The 11,749-nt window shown below is 39.6% G+C and overlaps 1 protein-coding gene across 1 annotated transcript; it reads left to right on the plus strand.

The window, feature by feature from the left end:
• Nucleotides 1-1,210: 1,210 nt before the first annotated feature.
• On the plus strand, nt 1,211-8,609 carry LOC133755269 (zinc finger protein 260-like). Its single transcript, XM_062185445.1, has 2 exons — nt 1,211-1,299; nt 3,871-8,609. The coding sequence occupies exon 2, from the start codon at nt 4,206-4,208 to the stop codon at nt 6,414-6,416; it is 2,211 nt and encodes a 736-aa protein (XP_062041429.1). The 5' UTR covers nt 1,211-1,299; nt 3,871-4,205; the 3' UTR covers nt 6,417-8,609.
• The last annotated feature ends 3,140 nt before the right edge of the window (nt 8,610-11,749 follow it).

Consider the following 11,749-nt stretch of genomic DNA (forward strand, 5'->3'; position numbering starts at 1 on the left):
ATAACATTATACCTAATTACAGTGAAAGCAATGGAAATACTGCCCAAAACATTCACATGATAAACATTTGAAATAACATTATACATAATTAAAGTGAAAGCAATGGAATTATTTGCCCAAAAAGAGAACCTGGGAATGTCTGCAGTACAATCTGCATTTGTGACTCACTGAGAAAAATGCTTAGAGATTTGTTTAAGAACCTGCAATAGTCACCAGAATTGTAATCCAGCAGGCTAAGCCTCCACTATCAATGCTGACATCCCATGTAAACAAAGGATTTGAGTCCTTGCTGCTCCACTTCCAATCTAGTTCCCTGCTAATCTGATTGAAAGAGCAGTGAAAATGACTTGAGTGTTTGGACCCTTCCATCAATATGGGAGACCCACGGAGTCCCAGGCTCCTGGCTTTGACCTGGCCCAGTCCCAGCCATTGTGGGCATTGGGGAAATGAACAGTAGATAGAAGATATATCCTTTTGTCTCCCTGTCTCTCCCAATCTCTGTAAGCCTGCCTTTCAAATAAATAATCTTAAAAAATAGGCCAGCGCCTCCACCTTGCGGTGTAGTCAGTATTGCCCCTCTTTTAGCCTGCTGTGCAATTCCCCTTGACAGATGTGGCCTTTGTGATTTGAACCTCCTGTTTCCCTCTAGCTTGGGCATTTCTCACAGCCTGTAGATAATGGGTTTGACTCTGTTGAATGCTCTGTGTGGCTTTCTAAACACTCAACAAGTCTAATGTAAAACCATATCCTTCCTTTTTCCTTCATATTCATACACAACTGTCAGTGTTTGTTTTGTGACAGAGTTAACATGTTGACTGGAAGTGTAATGTTACAGGTGATGATAGCATTTGAAGACCTGGCTGTGTACTTTACCTGGGAGGAATGGCAGAACATAAACAATGCTCAGAAAATTCTGTACAGAGATGTGATGCTGGAGACCTACAGCAGCCTGTTCTCCTTGGGTGAGTGACACCCATCACATTCCCAGTGATAACATTTTCTTGCTATTTGACAAGCAAGGGAACACTTTATAATGTTTAATATTGGACAGGATTAGAATTTGAGTCCATGAATAATCTGAATATCTACCATCTAACAAAAGATTCAAATGGGAACATTTGTTGCATAGCTCCTTAACCAAGCTGTAGTCCTTCAAATAACCCAAGATAGTGATTTTACAAAGTCTTACTTTGTTTCCATTAATAGGGCACTGCATTACCAAACCTGACTTAATCTTCAAGTTGGAGCAAGGAGAAGAGCCATGGATGGTGGACAAATGCTTGAATCAGAGCCTTTCAGGTCAGTCTGCACATAAGAGACAGGGAGGCCAAAGCAGAAAGTGTGCATATGTTGACTAGTAGTCTTTCCATGAAATTTTCTCAAGGCTTAGTCCTGCTGACAGCTGGTTTTGTGGATCAGACACAGGCATTTAGAGATACCAGTATCTTTTCTAACTTTTGTTCTTAGTGAAGATGTTCTTTGATTAAAAAAAAAAAATCCAGTCATTTCCTGATGCTACTAAGGCTTTTATTTAGGTTTGATACATTTCCCGAAATTCTAACTTGTCCTTATCTATACTTTTATACCTTTTTCCTTCATGCACTTATTAGTTCCTTCAGTGCTTGTTAGTTAGGCAACATACAGAAACTTATTTTTTTTAATCTTAATGTTTCTGGTCTTTTTTTTCTTTTTTTGACAGGCAGAGTGGACAGTGAGAGTGAGAGACAGAGAGAAAGGTCTTCCTTTACCATTGGTTCACCTCCAATGGCCACAGCACACTGTGGCTGGCATACCACGCTGATCTGAAGCCAGGAGCCTTCTCCTGGTCTCCCATGCGGGTGTAGGGCCCAAGGACTTGGGCTATCCTCCACTGCACTCCCGGACCACAGCGGAGAGCTGGCCTGGAAGAGGGGCAACCAGGACAGAATCCGGTGCCCCAACTGGGACTAGAACCAGGTGTGCCAGTGTCACAGGCAGAGGGTTAGCCTATTGAGCCACGGTGCCGCCCTGTTTCTGTTTTTTTTTTTTTTTTTTTTAAAGATTTATTTATTTATTTCAAAGTCAGAGAGAGAGAAGAAGGAGAGCCAGAGAGAGAGAGGTCTTCCATCCACTGGTTCACTTCCAATTGGCTGTCAAAAAAACATGGTCATGAGTAAGCCTCTGTGTTGTGACATCATAAATTATGAAGCTAGGAATGACACTGTGGTGCAGTGTGTTAAAGCTCCAGCCTGCAGCACTAGCATTGCATATGGGTGCCATTTCAAGTCCCAGCTGGTCCTCTTCTAATCCAGCTCTCTGCTAATGTACCTGAGAAAAGAGAAGAGGTTGGCCCAAGTCCTTGGCCCCCTGTACCCATGTGGGAGACAGGAAAGACACTCCTGGCTCCTAACTTCATCTTGGCCCAGCATTGGTTTGTTGTGCCCATATGGGGAGTGAACCAGCATATGGAAGGCTTCTCTCTATCTCTTTCTATAATTCTAGCTTTCAAGTAAATAAAGTAAATCTTTGAAAGAAAAGAAATCATAAACTAAGCATGAACTTATATAAAACATGAAAATAAGTGATCCTAGACTCACCAAGAAAGTAATGAGCTTTTGAGACCCAAGGTCAAGTAGCCTCCTGGGTTTATGTTGAGTGGCTCAGATTTTGTTAAGGGTGGAGTTTGAAGTATGATTTCTCTCTTATTTTTCAGTATCATTGAAAAATAAGCAAATAAAAAGATAAGAAAAGCATAGGAAATGAAGCTTTCAGTGAAAATAGGAGGCAACTGATTAAAAACATCTAGAAATTCAAATTATCACACAGGAATGTTTACAGAAAGAATCGAGAGGAGCTAACTAGCACTGATGATTTCAGAATGAGCTAGAAAACACTTTTCAAAGAAGATGAGCACATCCCAGTTTGCAGAAACAAATTCTTCAAACTGATTGGGAGTGTTTAACTAAAGTGGTATATTGGGACTTTTCTCTACCTGTTGTATTTCTGAGAGGCTGAAGGTGTTGGGTGTCCTTAGGAATTTGGGGAAGCTGGCATAGAGTAGAGACAAAGTAGTTTTTCATTTGAAAAATCCCACAAATGATGTTTACCTAGGAAGACTGAACATGAGACAATCTTAGATCCAAATCATACTCCTTAAATGTTGTCCTGCTTAAAGTACAGGCACATTTCACTCTTCTCCACCTGCAAGTAAATGATCAGTAAAACTTTTCCATGTTTATGGTTGAAATATCAGAGAAGCAAAAAGCACACAATTTTTATAAAAATAAACTGGAGAAAAAGGACAGGGGAAAAATGGTTGCTAGGTAGTGGGTGAATATTTTATTAAATATTTGTCCATTCTTTAAAATATTTTATAATTATTTCATCTTTGTGAAAGGCAGAGTGATAGTGAGAGAAGAAAGAGAGAGAAAGAGGCTCTCTATTAGCTCACTTCCCAGATGTCTGCAACACTTAAGTCTAACTAGTCTGAAACCAGAACTCTAGAATTCCTCTAGTCTTCCCTGGTGTCTCACAGGTTCCCAGGCACATGAAACATTATCTGCTTCCTTCCAGTTTACATAGGCAGAGATCTGTACTGAAAGCAGAGTAGCCAGGGCAGGCATCCCACACATCATAGCACAAATGTCATTCTACCATCCTTGACAAATTCCCATAGTAAAAAGGATCAGGTTTGAACATTGGGAAACCTCATGGTATATTAATGTATTAAGGAGAAAAACCATATAATGGTCACAAATAAGTACCTCATACTGATTCTGTGAAAATCTTATGCCACTTGGATAACAAGTAACTTCATTCTCTTTACATGAGTATGCCAGGAGAAACAGTAACATGTGATTCAGTGACATGATTGCTTTTTTCTCATTTCAGTGGTCATGAAAATGGATGACCTGATTAAGATCAACCAGGAAAGTCAGGACAAAAATCTGAATCAGGATTTTATGAAAAATAACAAGACATCAGCTCACAAGAGAGTTGAATTAAGAAAAACCCTTAGTTTAAATTCAAGCCATATTCCTACAATGATTATTAAAAAGGGAATCTATTCAGGATTGAAGCCTGAGGAATGCAATTAATGTCACACTGTGTATCCCCACAGTGGGCCTGATCAACTACAGGCTGGAGAGAAATTTGACAACACTAAGATACCTGGAAAATCTCTCCAGTTCTGTGAGCCTCTTAGTCAGTATGACAATATTCACATCATGAAGCAGCCATTTGGACCCACTGGACAAGCAAAAGTCTTCACAAGAAAGATGTTCTGTAAATCTGAGAGGGTTCATATGGCAGAAAACTGTAATAAATCAACTGTCACTTTTGGAAAAGCAACTCAAATAGAAAAAGCTATCCATGAAAATTCTAGCCTCATTATGCATCAAGAAACTCACACAAGAAAGAAATTTTATAAGTACATTAAGTATGCTGAACCTGTCATTCACCAGTCACATCTTGCAATAAATAACAGACTAAATACAAGGGAAAAACTTTACACATGTAACCCTTGTGGAAAATCACTCAGTATTAATTCACCTTATGAATGTAATGACTGTGGAAAAGCCTTTGGACAAAAGTCAGTCCTCAGGAAATGTCAACAAATTCACACAGGAGAGAAACCACATGAATGTAGTGATTGTGGAACAGCCTTTACACAAAAGTCATACCTCATAAACCATCAGCGAATTCACACAGGGGAGAAACTTTATAAATGCCTTCATTGTGGAAGAGGCTTTCTGTGGAAGTCAGCCCTCATCATACACCAGAAAATTCACTCAGGGGAGAAACCTCATGAATGTAATGACTGTGGAAAAGCCTTTGGATTCAAGTCACACCTCATCATACACCAGCGAATTCACACAGGGGAGAAACCTCATGAATGTAATGACTGTGGAAAATCCTTTGGACACAAGTCACACCTCATGAAACATCAGCGAATTCACACAGGGGAGAAACCTCATGAATGTAATTACTGTGGAAAAGCCTTTAGATACAAGTCAGGCCTCATCATACACCAGAGAATTCACACAGGGGAGAAACCTCATGAATGTAATGACTGTGGAAAATCCTTTGGACACAAGTCACACCTCATGAAACATCAGCGAATTCACACAGGGGAGAAACCTCATGAATGTAATGACTGTGGAAAAGCCTTTGGATACAAGTCACACCTCATCATACACCAGAGAATTCACACAGGGGAGAAACCTCATAAATGTAATGACTGTGGAAAAGCATTTGGACGCAAGTCACACCTCATGAAACATCAGCGAATTCACACAGGGGAGAAACCTCATGAATGTAATGACTGTGGAAAAGCCTTTGGATACAAGTCAGACCTCATCATACACCAGAGAATTCACACAGGGCAGAAACCTCATAAATGTAATGACTGTGGAAAATCCTTTGGATGCAAGTCACACCTCATGAAACATCAGCGAATTCACACAGGGGAGAAACCTCATGAATGTAATGACTGTGGAAAAGCCTTTGGACAAAAGTCACACCTCATCATACACCAGAGAATTCACACAGGGGAGAAACCTCATGAATGTAATGACTGTGGAAAAGCATTTGGACAGAAGTCACACCTCACCATACACCAGCGAATTCACACAGGGGAGAAACCTCATGAATGTAATGACTGTGGAAAAGCCTTTGGACGCAAGTCACACCTCATAAACCATCAACGAATTCACACAGGGGAGAAACCTCATAAATGTAATGACTGTGGAAAAGCCTTTGGACAAAAGTCAGACCTCATCATACACCAGAGAATTCACACAGGGCAGAAACCTCATAAATGTAATGACTGTGGAAAATCCTTTGGATGCAAGTCACACCTCATGAAACATCAGCGAATTCACACAGGGGAGAAACCTCATGAATGTAATGACTGTGGAAAATCCTTTGGACGCAAGTCACACCTCATCATACACCAGCAAATTCACACAGGACAGAAACCTCATAAATGTAATGACTGTGGAAAATCCTTTGGATGCAAGTCACACCTCATGAAACATCAGCGAATTCACACAGGGGAGAAACCTCATGAATGTAATGACTGTGGAAAAGCCTTTGGACGCAAGTCACACCTCATCATACACCAGCAAATTCACACAGGACAGAAACCTCATAAATGTAATGACTGTGGAAAAGCATTTGGACAAAAGTCAGACCTCATCATACACCAGAGAATTCACACAGGGCAGAAACCTCATGAATGTAATGACTGTGGAAAAGCCTTTGGACGCAAGTCAGACCTCATGAAACATCAGCGAATTCACACAGGGGAGAAACCTCATGAATGTAATGACTGTGGAAAAGCCTTTGGACGAAAGTCAGGCCTCATCGTACACCAGCAAATTCACAAAAGGGAGAAACCTCATGAATGTAATGGCGATGGAAAGGCCTTTGGATGAAAGTCAGACCTCATGAAACATCAGTGAATTCACACAGGGGAGAAACCTCATAAATGTAATGACTGTGGAAAAGCATTTGGACGAAAGTCACACCTCATTGTACACCAGAGAATTCACATGGGGCAGAAATCTCATGAATGTAATAACTGGCAAAGCCTTTGGACACAAGTCACACCTCATCATACACCAGAGAATTCACACAGGGCAGAAACCTCATAAATGAAATGGCTGTGGAAAAGCCTTTGGACACAAGTCATACTTCATATTACACTAGAGAATTCACACAGGGGAGAAACCTCATAAATGTAATGACTGTGGAAAAGCATTTGGACGAAAGTCACACCTCATCGTACACCAGAGAATTCACATGGGGCAGAAATCTCATGAATGTAATAACTGGCAAAGCCTTTGGACATAAGTCACACCTCATCATACACCAGAGAATTCACACAGGGCAGAAACCTCATAAATGAAATGACTGTGGAAAAGCCTTTGGACACAAGTCATACTTCATATTACACTAGAGAATTCACACAGGGGAGAAACCTCATAAATGTAATGATTGTGGAAAAGCCTTTGGCCATAAGTTAGGCGTCATGATACATCAGCGAAATCACACAGAGCAGAAACCTCATGAATGTAATGACTGTGGAAAAGCCTTTGTATGAGTCACACCTCATATCATACTGGAGAATTCACACAGGGGAGAAAACCCATGAAAGTAATGACCAAGGGAAAGCCTCTGGATAAAAGTCAATCCTTTAGAAACATCAGAGAATTCACACAGGGAGGAAACCTCATGAATGTAATGACTTTGGAAAAGTCTTTCGACAAAAGACAAAACTCATATCACAGCAGAGAATTCACACAGGGTAGAAAACTCATGATTGTAATAACTGTGGAAAGCATTTAGCCATATGTCAACCTTCATCATGCATCAGGGAATTCACACAGGGCAGAAACCTTATGAATATAATGACTGGAAAAGCCTTTGGACAAAAGTCAAACCTCATAACGCACCAGAGAATGCACACAGTGTTGAAACTTCATGAATGTAATGACTGTGGAAAAACTTGATTTTAAATTCCAACTCCAAATGCATCAGAGGATTCACACAGTGAAATAACCTTATAAATGTAATGACTGCATAAAAGCCTTTTTCTATAAGTTATATCAAAACAGAATTCACACAGGGCAGAAACCGTATAAATCTAATGAGTGTGGAAAAGCCTTTATAAATCATATGTTGTAAATCATAGCTCATATCACACCAGAGAATTCACATCGGAGAGAAACTTCATGAATGCAATGACTGTAGAAAAGCCCTTGGCAATAAGTCACATCTCAGAATGCGTCAGAAAATTCACATGAAAAGAAACCTTTTGGACATAATGACTTGGAAAGCTTTTTCCCATAGTTCAGCCCTCATTGCACATCATCTAATTCATATGTGGGAAAACACTTTGTATATAATGCATATGGAAAAGCCTTTATCCATAAGTAACACCCCATAAAACATCAGAATTCACATGGGGGAGAAACCATATGAATGGAATGAGTGTTGGAAAACTATGCCAAAATCACACAATATAACATCAAGAATTTATTACATGGTGGAAATCTTGTAATAAATGTGGGAAAGCCTTTTGTCAGAAGGAATACTTCATAACACATGTAGTTCAAACAAGGGATAGAACTTAAGAATATAATGAATGTGAAGGACTTTTTCCAAAATCAACATAACCATGTGACAGAGCCATTTGCTGGAAATTACATCCCATACAATAGGTACTCCCATAAGGAAGAAAGGTTGGGACCAGTGCTGTGGCACAGTAAGTTAAAGCCCTGGCCTGAAATGCCGGCATATCATGTGGGCACTGGTTCTAGTCCCGGTTGCTCCTCTTCTGATCCAGCTCTCTGCGATAGCCTGGGAAAGCAGTAGAAGATGGCCCTGCACCCACATGGGAGACCAGAAAAAGCTCCTGACTCCTGGCTTTGGATCATTGCAGCTCCAGTCATTGCATCCATCTGGGGAGTGAACCAGTGGATGGAAGACCTCTTTCAGCTTCTCTGTCTCTCTGTAACTCTTTCAAATAAATAAAGTAAATTGTTAAAAAATGAAGAAGTTCAGAAATATTAGTGTGACAAAAAGCCATTTGTCAGAAATTGATCATTATACATCAGAAAATTCACACAAGGGGTTTCTTAGGAGTGTAATGAATGCAGAAGTATATTTTCATGGAATTCAGGCTTGCATAAATATGCAACTCAAAAAAGGTGATATCCTTCAAGTGCAATAGACCTCAAAAAACCATAGCCAGAAATTAAACATCAGGCTGGTGCCATGGAGCAGTAGGTTAATCCTCCACCTGCTATGCTGGCATCCCATCTGGGTGCCAGTTCTAGTCCCAGCTGCCCCTCTTCAATCCAGCTCTCTACTTTGGCCTGGAAAAGCAGTAGAAGACAGCCCAAGTGCTTGGGCCTCTGAACCCACATGGAATACCAGGAAGAATCACCTGGCTCCTGGCTTCAGATCAGTGCAGCTCTGGCCATTGTGGCCATTTGAGGAGTGAACCAACAGAAGGAAGACCTTTTTCTCTGTCTCTCTCACTGTCTGTAACTCTACCTGTCAAATAAATAAAAATCTTAAAAAACAAGAAATTAAACATCAAGTAACACCAGGTAATTCATAAAGTAAAATGTCAATTTAATGAATGTGAAAAAATTCTGCCATTAATCAATTCACATGAAGAGACTCAGAAATAAGGAAACATATGCATAGAAAAGTCATGTACCATACGTCACCTCTCAATGGTTACCTGACAACTCACAGAAAGAAAAAAAAATCCTATGACTATTATAATGGGAAATACCTTCTACAAAACATAGCAAGATTACAGAGAGAAGTCTCTGAAAGATAATGTGCTTGGAAGAATTCTTTGGTGGAATCACACCTTAATGGGTATTGGGCAGTTTTCATGATGAATTGTGACAGAATTGTTAACCATTCTTCAGAAATTTTTCTCTTATACAACCTGAACTTTTGGTTTCTCATTATTGTGAGTGGGATCAAGTATATGAACTGAACTCTGCTCTCTTATGTAAATAAATATTTAAAAGTTGAGTAACAGTTCAGTAGTTATTTGGAATACCATCTTCATCAATTACAAAGTTATTTGTTTTATAGCTGCTTTGTTGGCCACTCAGTTTTCTTTACCCACATTATTGCAGTGCAAACCAGTGATGTGACCATAGGCATATCAAGTGACACATGTTCCAGGCATAATAGTGTACCCCAGCCCTGGATAATAAGTGTTGTGTGCAACACAAGGGAATGAGTGTGGTGACCTATATACCCATGAGAAATTTCAACTTATCTGTGTGCACATCTGGATTAGACTCCACTACCTAAGGTCTATTTGAATATGGAAGTAGATGTTGTCGCATGCATTACCCTTATTATTTAAAGGGACAACTTCAAATCCTATAAGTTGCAACACTCATCTGAATTTTCCTGTATTACTGAGTGCATAATGCATTTTTCATTCTTGATGCCCCTTTTCTACACTGTTTCATTCTATTCCTAATTGCCTTGAGACAAGAACATGGAATGAAGTCTATCCAGGTGGTACCCATTGCAACAGAGAAGCAGGAGCATAAATGTATACTTTTTTAAAGAAAGATTTATTTATTTGAAAGTCAGAGTTACAGAAAGAGCAGAGGCAGAGAATCTTCCATCCAATGGTTCACTCCCCAATTGACCACAATGGCCAGAACTGTGCTGATCCAAAGCCAGGAGCTTCCTCTAGATCTCCCATGTAGGTGCAGGGACCCAAGCACTTGGGCCTTCTACTATTTCCCAGGCCATAGCAGAGAGCTAGATTGGAAGTGGGGCTGCTGGGTCTCGAACCAGCACCCATATGAGATGACGGCACTTCAGGTCAGGGCATTAACCTGCTGTGACACAGTGCTGGCCCCTGTAGTACACTTTTGTATTAATTTAACTTTTTTTGTATTATTCTCTGCTCCTGAAGGTGGATCTCATTTTTATTGAAAAATGTGTGTTTTTATTCCTTCCGATTTACAAAGTCCTTTCTGGATTTATATAAATCTTATTTACATTCAGTTAATTCCTCAGGATACGCTCAGAAGAACACTTTTCTTAGGTTGCATGGCTGTCCCATGATAACAGGGCTACAAATGCTATGATGCATCTAGCTGCAGTAGCTCTTTTATTTCCCTTCTAGATAATAGCTGTGCAACTAATCAATTCCACCTCCATTACTACCAATGAGAAATAGCTCTTCATCCCTGTTTAAGTCCCCACAGCTTCTTACAAGTGTTCATCAAATTAAATCTTCTTATAAACATATTTAATAGAAAGTGAATGATGTAGCTGCTGGTAGTTTCAGTGAGGTTGAATGATTTGCTGGACTGCTATTTTGTCTGGGTTATCTTTCATATTAGTTAGAACCAATTTTTCACATTATTTTGCTAGCCTGAGTACTTTTTCTAGGCTGCCAGCTAAACAGGTGTTTGAAGACTAGATTTACTGTTAATTCTCATTAAAGACAGAGGTCCCACATGGAGAGCACAGATCCTTATGTGGTCCTTGGGACATAGTGAATATTATACCCACTTGATTTAGTATTCAGGCACTGGTCTCCATTGAATAGAAGAACTCAGCTGAACAGAATATAACTCCCTTCTGATTAAAAAAAGAGAGATTTACCATGCCAAACCTGGGTGTGTCACCTTAAGCATACCCTTTACCCTTGAAAACTGAACAGAGCTCTCTGGCCACACCCACTACAAGCCTCTAGAGATTCACTGAAAGCAGAAAGTCCATTTACCTACAGTCATAATACAATGATAAAAACTGACAGAAAAAAAAAATACAAGATGAGTATCTCCACAAATGCCAAACAAATGCAAGAATCCAAGAAGCAAGAATAAGGAAAACATCATCATGCTCCCAAAAGAATAAGACACTTCAATACTAGATCGTGAAGATGATGAGGTAGAAGAAATGCAAGAAATAGAACTCAAAAATTTGGTCATAAGATTACATAGAAGTAATCAAAAGCAAATGCACAAACTACTGAAATCCATGAAGGACATGAAAGAAAATCTCTCCCATGAAATAAAAATTATCAGGAGGAATCACGATGAAATGAATAATTCAACAGAACATGAAACTGAGATATTAAAAAGAAATCAAAATGAAATGAATTCAATACAACAAATTAAAAAATACAGTGGAGAGCCTTAAAAATAGAATCAGTGAGGCAGAAGAGAGAATATCAGACTAAGTAGACAGAGTACAGGAAAGT

Source organism: Lepus europaeus, unplaced genomic scaffold, assembly GCF_033115175.1.
Source record: "Lepus europaeus isolate LE1 unplaced genomic scaffold, mLepTim1.pri SCAFFOLD_3_1, whole genome shotgun sequence".
Classification (NCBI taxonomy): domain Eukaryota; kingdom Metazoa; phylum Chordata; class Mammalia; order Lagomorpha; family Leporidae; genus Lepus; species Lepus europaeus.